The sequence below is a fragment of the Vombatus ursinus genome, unplaced genomic scaffold (assembly GCF_900497805.2).
Source record: "Vombatus ursinus unplaced genomic scaffold, bare-nosed wombat genome assembly UNPS02014819.1, whole genome shotgun sequence".
In the NCBI taxonomy this organism is placed as follows: domain Eukaryota; kingdom Metazoa; phylum Chordata; class Mammalia; order Diprotodontia; family Vombatidae; genus Vombatus; species Vombatus ursinus.
In genome coordinates this window covers 706,373-714,972 of record NW_020954597.1, presented here as the reverse complement: position 1 = coordinate 714,972, position 8,600 = coordinate 706,373, and the positions used below count along the sequence as shown (strand labels likewise).

General features: G+C 52.4%; 1 protein-coding gene across 1 annotated transcript in view; it reads right to left on the bottom strand.

Annotated features, from left to right (window-relative positions):
* Positions 1 to 3,299: 3,299 nt before the first annotated feature.
* SLC7A3 (solute carrier family 7 member 3) overlaps positions 3,300 to 8,600 on the bottom strand; it is a 5,508-nt gene continuing 207 nt past the window's right edge. Inside the window, exons 2-13 of the mRNA XM_027836808.1 lie at positions 8,059 to 8,124; positions 7,127 to 7,519; positions 6,693 to 6,851; positions 6,384 to 6,561; positions 5,839 to 5,951; positions 5,455 to 5,677; positions 5,112 to 5,251; positions 4,859 to 4,961; positions 4,430 to 4,617; positions 4,133 to 4,299; positions 3,787 to 3,895; positions 3,300 to 3,644 (exon numbers count right to left, since the gene is read on the bottom strand). Coding sequence (XP_027692609.1) covers positions 3,577 to 3,644; positions 3,787 to 3,895; positions 4,133 to 4,299; positions 4,430 to 4,617; positions 4,859 to 4,961; positions 5,112 to 5,251; positions 5,455 to 5,677; positions 5,839 to 5,951; positions 6,384 to 6,561; positions 6,693 to 6,851; positions 7,127 to 7,496 — 1,818 coding nt within the window. The 5' untranslated portion in view covers positions 7,497 to 7,519; positions 8,059 to 8,124 and the 3' untranslated portion in view covers positions 3,300 to 3,576. The remainder of the gene's footprint in view (positions 3,645 to 3,786; positions 3,896 to 4,132; positions 4,300 to 4,429; positions 4,618 to 4,858; positions 4,962 to 5,111; positions 5,252 to 5,454; positions 5,678 to 5,838; positions 5,952 to 6,383; positions 6,562 to 6,692; positions 6,852 to 7,126; positions 7,520 to 8,058; positions 8,125 to 8,600) is intronic.

Here is an 8,600-nt window from a genome sequence, read left to right as displayed (position 1 = left end):
ACTTCCTGACAGACTCAGCAGCTGACTGAGCTCCTAGGGGCCCGCCGCCCCGCCCCCCCATAGGCCTCCTCAGCCTCCGTCTGGGTCACCTCCTGGTCAGCCGTCGGCCTGCAGGCTGCAGCCCCAGGGCCTCGAATTTATGGGGGCAGGGGCCAAGCCAGGCCCCACCTTGTGGCTGACGATAGGGATGGAGGGGAGAGAGCTAGCATCTGGAGCCTAGGCCAGATCCTAGGTCCTGGAGGACCCCTGGAGTGCCAGGCCTCTCTGGAGACAAAGGGAGGCCACCCCACGATGTCAGTAGGCCCAGGCACGAGCCCAGTTACTCCTAGGAAGGCTTCCAGAATTTCACTTCCCTCCATGCAGACTTTTCCAGCTTGTGCAATCCTTGCTGTATTTCAGTTCAAGTCATGAGTATCTATAGAGCCTTAGGGTTATTCTAGTCAAGGCAGTGGAGATATCTGAAGACACAAAAGAAAAACATTCTGCCCTGCAGAGCTTCCATTCTACTTTCTTAATAAAGGATCTGCTCAAAGAGCTGGAGGCCTCCTGCTTCTGTTAACATTTCATGGATACCACTGGGTGGGTCCTTCCCTCAGATCACAATTCCCTTTCCCTCCTCTTCCATTCAGAGATTTCCTGCCTGGGGTATTTTAGGTCTCTTCTTGCACACGTACGCTACAGCTGACTTTATAACCATCATGCATTTTTCCATTGCACCTTCAGCCACTTGCAACCAGAATTTGCAATCGGGATTCTTCTGCGATTGCCTTGTTAGTGGGACTTGATTTGAAGCTGTATAGCATCGGTGGGAGATTGATGTTAGAGACTTTTGTGTATGGGAGCCAAGTGGGGGTTAAAAGCACTGACTCGTACATAGCACTTGATGGAGGTTTCCGAAGCCCTTTAAATCAATCTCCATTGGATCCAGCACTTCGCCCAGCACCTGGCACCTAGTCATTGCTTACTACATGCTTGTTGGATGACCGACCACAACAATCCTGAGAGGCACGTATTATACCCATTTTATAGATAAAATAAAGGCTCAGAAAGATGAAGGGCCTTGGCCATGATCACCGACAGGGCTGCTAAGTAACAAAGGGTTAGAGCTGGGAGGGTTAGACGTTCCCAGGCTTAACAGTGGGTTTCAACTGCAGGGTCCCTCCTGACTCAGAGCATCTGCTCTCTACTCATTCCATTACAGTGTACCTCTTCTCCTCACTCAGTTGTTGTGAAAGGGCCCCTGGCTGACCAGGGCTCTTGACATTTCCCAGAACAAGCACTGTCTTTGGATCAGTCGATCATGTCACGTGGTAGAATTTCACAGGGGTAAGCAGATCACACACCTAGAGGAAAGGGCCCTCTCTCTCTCTCTTTGCAAGGGGGGGGGGGGGGATGAGGGTAGAGTGCTTTCTTGTACCCTGGAGGACCTCCTTCTAACTCAGGATTACAGGATGACAGGAGGAAAGGCCTTGGAAATGGCAGTGGAAAATGTAACCTTTGGCAATCCCTTTGATCTTGCCTACAAACTAAGTACTGAGGGGGGATAGGCTGAGAAGGGGGTGCTAGACTGCCCCCCCAAAACATCACCTCCTTCTCTTTTGATCACATATGAGGAGGTCTTCACCTTCCAAGACTCAAGCTTCACATAGGAGCTAGTACCATTCAAGCCCTCTAAGGTTTCTGCTGTAAATCTGTGATCTTAATTTCCATGTTCAAATATTTTCAGGTACTGACTAAATTCTCCAGGGTCTCCAAGGAGTTAGGTGACTCATTTGGTCAAGAGTGATTGCAAACACAGCTCTAAAATTCCAGTTTCTAGGCACTGAGCTGGTATCACTGAAAAGGACCAATAGAGGGGAAAGGTATAGACAAAGTGGGTAGTATGTTGGATAGGTGAAACAAGAAAGAAAAAGAGAGAGAAGAAGCAATTAATTATATAGCACCTACTATGTGCCAGGCACTGTGTTAAGTGCTTTACAAATGCTATTTTATAACAGCCATGTTGTGTGATGACTAATATTGATAAACTTAACCCTTCCCGGCAATACAAGGATCTAAGACATCTCCAGAGGCCTTGTGATGGAAAATGCTATCCACATCCAAAGAAAGAACTATGGGAGTTGAATTGCTATTTTTTTTTCCTCTTCTGTTGAGTTTTGTTTCCTCTTTCTGATGGTTCCTCCTATTGGTTTTAATTTTTACTTACAACATCACTAATGTGAAAATATGTTTAATATGAATGTAAACGTATAGCCTATATCAGATTGTGCGCCGTCTTGGGGAGGGTGGTGGGGAGGAAGGGGGAGAAAAATTTTAAACTCAAAAGCATGTGGAAGTGATTATTGATAAATCAAAATAAATTAATAAAAAAAAATTTAATGAAATTAAAAAAAAAACCAAATGCTATTTTAGTGGATCCTTACAGCAACCCTGTGAAGTAGGGGCTGTTATTATCTTCATTTTACAGTTAGGAAACTGGTAAACAGAGGTCAAGAGACTTGCCCAGGGTCACACAGGTGACTGTAGGTGAGTCTGAATTTGAACTCCAGTTTTCCTTATCCCAGGCCCAGCACTCTACCCACTGTGTCACCAGCTGCTACTATGCATACGATACCCACCCAGGCCATGGGTGATCTGGCTATACATATACCATAAGCTGGTATGGTGATGGGGAAGGAAGGACCTGGGAAGACCTAAGCATTACAGGTGAAGCTATTAATGAAGATGAAGTGGTTGGGGGTACAACCATGGATTGAAAAAAAAATGGAAGCAACTAAAAAAATTGCAAGTCAATTCATGGCATTCGATTTGGCTAAAACCTTCTTCCCAGCCTCTCAGTTCTGCTGAGAGCCTCCTCTCCTCCAATATGTCTCAAGACCAGGAAAACCTGTTCAGCTGTGCTCCGAGGGCATCCTTGACCATCAGTGACCCAGCCAGCAGCCAGAGCAGCGTTAGAGCAGCCCAGAATGAGGCGGATGGGCCAGAGACCCAAGTCACAAAAGAATTGTCCTCTCCTCCCTCCCCTTCAATGGGAAAAGGCCCCAAGGACCTGGCCCTTCGTGCTTCTGTCTGAAGGGGATTTATTTCTTGAACTATTTGCCCTTGTTCTTAGGCCATCTAGAAGCCCCACACCAAGTTGCCCACATCTAAGGACAGCTGATTCCCTCCCTGGTTTGGAGAGAACTGAGTTCCAGGAACCAGGCAGCCTGAGAGGTAAGAAAAAAAGGGGAGAGGGAGAACTCAGAGAAGAGGAGACACAGTTCCTGCTTTTATTTTCCTCTGTTTAATTCAAAAAGCTCACAAAGTAGACAAGACAGTAAAAAAGGTCAGACAAGAAACAGCAAAAGGTCAGTCCTTCAATCACAATAAATGCAGTTCTGTATAAGAACCCCACCCCTTACCCTTCCAGGGACCCAACAAAAGACATCCCCAGGCCTCATGACCCACCTGGCCCAATAGCAGCCCAAGTCCCCTGTGACCCAAGAAGATGAGTTGAGCAAAAACACAAAGACAGAGGCAATCTCCAGTGTTGCACTGACAGCATCTCCAGGCTGTTGGAGTCAGACAGAAGGAGCGCTAGGGCACTGGGTCATTCTGACCCTCCAGGCTGTTCCGGATCCCATAGGTGAAGTAGATGGCAAACCCTGGAGGTGGGGGGTGGGGGGAGAAAGGTGACTGTGAGGTGGGAGAACAACCATTGTCTCCCCAAGAGGAACATGAAGAAAACTTAAGAGGTCAGGTCCTCCAAAGGTACTGCCTTCCCTACTTCCATGGACGGACACTTACCAACCATCATCCAGACCCCAAATCGGGCCCAGGTGCCAGCCTTCATCTGCATCATGAGATAAACATTCACAAAGATGCTCAGCAGTGGGAGGAGAGGCAGTGCGGGCACCTGAAGGGAGAGCAGAATAAGAGGCATCAATGTGCCCAGGCCAAGTGCTATCATGACTACTGAGGGTGCCAGGGAGAAAAGCAAGGTTTGTTAAAAGTAGAAATCCAAGATGGAAAAGGGATGCTACCATGGGCACACTGTGGCTCCCCCCCCCCCCCCCCCCGCTGGGGATCCCTGGGGAGGTTAGGGCTCTTCTCCCCAGGCAGGTGGGAAATGGAACCCTCAGAAGTCTCTTACCTTGAAATGGAGATGAGTCGGGTTCTGGGGCTGCCTCCAAATGATGACAGTGGTCACAACCACTAGCACCAGGAGTAGGGCACTCACAGTAACCCAGGTGGGGTTCCCAGCCACCAGCTGCTCTGACCACTGGGCCAGTACCAAGCACAAGCTGGTTATCACCACAGCTACAGGGTGAGAGAGGAAGAAGAAATCAGATTGAAGCAGGTGGCATCCCAGGCCCAAAGCACCCGCTCTCCGGAGCCATCACCTCTGGGTTCTGTCCCTGGTCTTCAGACCCCCCACCCCATTGCTCACCAAGAATCGAGACAGCTGCATAGACAATACGGCCAGAGAGCTGGGTGGGCGTAGAGTAGGATGGGCAGAATAGGTTCAGAAGGGTCTGGAGCTTATTCTCAGGCTCTGGCTCCTCCTTATCCTCTTGTGGCCACTGCATTTCCACAGCTTGATCTACCTTTGGCTGCATTACTTCATCAGGCTGGTACCTGGAGGCAGGAGGAAGCCTGGTGACTAGCACCAGCTCCTATCTACTCTTCTCCCCTCCCCCTCTCCCCAGTGTTTGGGTTTTCCTCTGTCACACACACACACACACACACACACCCTCCCCCTCCCCCTCCCCCACCCAGCAAAGCCTTGGCTTGGGCTGTAACAGCATTGGGAAGAACACGGGGTTTCCTCCTGGTGGGTCAGGATGAGAGAAGAACCCAAAATGGAGGTGGGGCCCACCTGAGGATGAGAACACAAACGGCCACCAGGGAGTAGGCAAGCAGTGTCCCAATTGACATGAGGTCCACAAGATCAGTGAGCTCAAAAAGAAACGCCATCAGGGCTAGGAGTGGGGAAAAGGAGGAAAAGGGAGCGTGAAGTGTTGGCAGATCTCCACAGCTGTGGGGGTGGAAGGCATCAGAGCAGCTAGAGGGCACGTGAAGCAGGCTCAGAAGGGGGACAGAAGGGGAGGAAGGGAAGAAGGGATTTGCACCTGCAGTGACGCCCGAGACAATCGTGGCCACAAGGGGGGTGCGTGTCCTGGAATGGACTCGAGCAAAGGCCCGAAACAGAAGGCCATCCTCTGCCATGGCATAGATCACTCGAGGCATGGGGAACATGGAGCCCAGGAGGCTGGTGGGGAAATTGGAGGGAATCAGAAGGACCCAGAAAGAACTGTAAGTACAGCATGGGGAAAGAACTGGACTGTCCCCTCCCAAGCCTCTCTAGGGTAGGGCTCTCTCCCTCTCTCTTGTAGCTCTGCAACGGCTCTAACTGGCTGAACGTTATTCCCAAGGCTCGGACCGATACAGACAAAGAACACAGTTACCACTGACCTGGTAGAGAGGGCACAAAGGGAGCCAACAGCCACAAGGTATCGGGCAGGCGCCCATCCCATGTAATGAAAGGCCTCTGGCAAGGGGCTCTCAGGTAGCAGCAGGTAATACGGCATCATGAGAGTAAGTGCAGCAGACACACCAAAGTATGCCACAAAGCAGACCAACAGTGATACTACGATGCCCACGGGGATGGAGCGCTGAGGGTCTCGTGCCTCCTCCCCTGGGACATCAGAGGGTGCAGACTCAGGGAAAAGTCGCCCTTCCCCCAGCCCTGAGAAAAGCTTAACCGAGAAGTATCAAGACCCTTCCACCTCCCCCCACTCCCTCTAACATCAGTACAAGCCCTTCCCAGGCCCCAGATGGTAGAGAATGGCATGTTACCAGTAGTGGCAATGCAGTCGAAACCAACAAATGCATAGAAACAGGTGGCTGCCCCTCGGAGGATACCACCTACACCGAATGGCACAAAGCCCCCAGAGCCCAAACTGCCGATGCTGAAATGGAGAAAGGGTGAAGGGGGAAATGAGCCAGGGCAAGGGAAGGGGCTCCCTCCAGCACTCTGCCACCTCAGCCTAATCTGTTGGGTGATGGATGATTTGGACTCTGAAGCTCAACCCAAAATCTCAGTCTTCTCTGTTCACCATTATCAGAGTTCTAGAAGCTTGGGCCAACTTGGGTGATTGAGAAAACCCCAGTAGCAGCAGTAGCAGTAGTAACAATGGCTAACATTTACGTGATTAAAAAGTAAAGAAGCCCATATCCATTATCTCACTTGGGCTTCACACACCCACTCACTCCAGCTCTGAGGCTCAGAGGGGTTAAGGAACAACGTTATAGACCAGCCACAGGCGATCGGAAGCTGGCGGGAGTGCTCTTCCCACTAGACTGTGCTGCCCACCTTAGCCCAAGGTCTCTGCACACTTCACCTGTGATTGGCATTAGGTCCACAGCCAGCCTCTTGATAGTCTTTCTGGGTGAGCTGCCAGTTGTGGATGTCACCCTCGATGAAACCAGCAATGATAATAAAGCCCAGAACGAGCAGGTTCACAGCTGTGAACACCTTGGTCACCAATGCTGACTCATTGGCCCCCAGTGCCAGCAGCCCTGTGACAGGGTGGGGAAACATCAAATCAGCTTAGTCTCCAGGCCTGTCCCCCATCCCACGTGATAGTTCCTTTACTGTCTGTAGCTCTCTTCTATGCCCACCCCTCTATTTCATGTGCCCTCTCCCTCACCGGTGAGCAGCAGTACAAGGCCAAGAGCAAAGAAGTCTGGGTATTCCGCCAAGATCCGGGGCACACGCAGAGAAACATTACCCTGGAGGGCCAGTGAAATGTGGTTCCCAATCAGATTGTCAAAGGCAGAGCTCCAGGCCCTAGCCACGCTGGCAGTACCTAGGGAGGAAGAGGTACGGGAGGGACTGAGGCAGAAGCAGGACGTTGGTATGACCCCCTTCACACCTTCTTCCCTAGCTCCCTCTTCCACTTGTGGGGCATGTAGCTGTGTCTCATTCCGAACATCTACTGGCAGCTCCAGTCTGGGCAATGACAGCCACGAATGGGCGTCATCCAGTCCCTCTATATCCTCTGGACCTCGGCTCCATAAAAAGCCCACGCACGGCCCCTGGTTCCCCTCCCTACCCTCACCTCCAGAATCTCTCCCGACTCACCGATGACATAGGAAAGGATGAGGTTCCAGCCAGTGGTGAAGGCCCATAGCTCCCCCACAGTGACATAACTGTAAAGGTAAGCTGAACCAGTGCGGGGGACTCGGGCCCCAAACTCAGCATAGCAGAGGCCAGCCAGCACAGAGGCCAAGGCCGCCACAAGGAAGCAGATCACGATGGCTGGGCCGGCTTTGTCCTTAGCCACTTCGCCAGCCAACACATAGACACCCGCACCCAATGTGCTGCCCACCCCGAGAGCCACCAGATCCAGGGTGCTCAGGCATCGAGCAAAGCGGCTCTCCCCCAAGCCCGGATCCAGGGCCCTTCTGCGAACAAGCTTCTGCCCAAAGCGCCTCAGGGCCTGGCGAAGCATCTTACCCTCCAGGTCACTAGGGTCTAGTGAAAGAAGACAGAGGGAGGACTAACTGAAGGTCAAAAAATGAGAGAATTGCAGTTGTCCCTCCCAAAGGAACTAGTTTGCAGGGGTAAGATAAATGGAGGCAACAGATCACCCACCTGAGTGGAAAAGAGTCCCACCCCACCCCTCCAGTGCAGGAAAGACGCCAGGGCCTGTCTGGGCCAGGAGTCTGTGCCCTGGAGCTGGCTGTAGAAGCCAGGAGAAGAATGGGCTTAACACTCCCTGCCCCGGGGCTCCATCCACACCAACTGGTCAAAGCCCTGGAAACCTCCCTTCGCCTCCCTCTCCTCCCATCCCCTCCTCTTTTCTCCCCTGCCCTGCCCTCCCCTTTTCTAACCCTCCCAGACATAAAAATTTGACTGTTCTCGGGCTGGAGACTCCAGGGGGAAGGGGGATCTCTCTCCCTAACTTGAGGGGGAGGGAGGGTCTTCATTTGGCGCTTTCGGATGGCTGACCTCACCGTCCTCCAAGTCTCCACAGTCCTCCAGAGTCTCTACCCCTTCCCCTCAATTCTCACCTTCAGCTTTGGCGATTGTATCAAGCAGAGGCCAACACCCTTGCCTCAGAGGGGCTCTCCGTCCACCTGCAGGGCAAGATGATAAGCTCCCAGCCCCTCCCCACACTCACTAGGGTTCAATGGGCGTGGCCCCAAACTGAGCGTAAAGGGAAGGGAAGGTGGCAAAGCCAAGAAGTGAACAAAAACAGCCTTTCCTCCCCATCTCGGGACGGGTTGGGAATTGCCAGACCTCGAGGTGGGGGAGATGGTCTAGACCCTAGCCCACTCCCCCCACCCCAGCCAGCAGCTGTCTCCTCATCAGCCTACATCGGGAGGGCAGGCAGTGGGGGAGAAGGTGGGTCTTGGACACTAAGCCTCAAAACCAGGGGCGAAGCCAGAGCTGCCCAACGCAGGGGCGAGCAAAGGGAGTAGGGGCTCTAGCCTGCCAGCAACAGGTCCTGGCCCGCCAGGTGCCACAGCACAGCATGTCGGGGCTGCAAGGGAAACCTGGGCAGGCAGGGCAGGGCAGGGCATCCCACCCCATCCCCCCCGACTAGACCCTT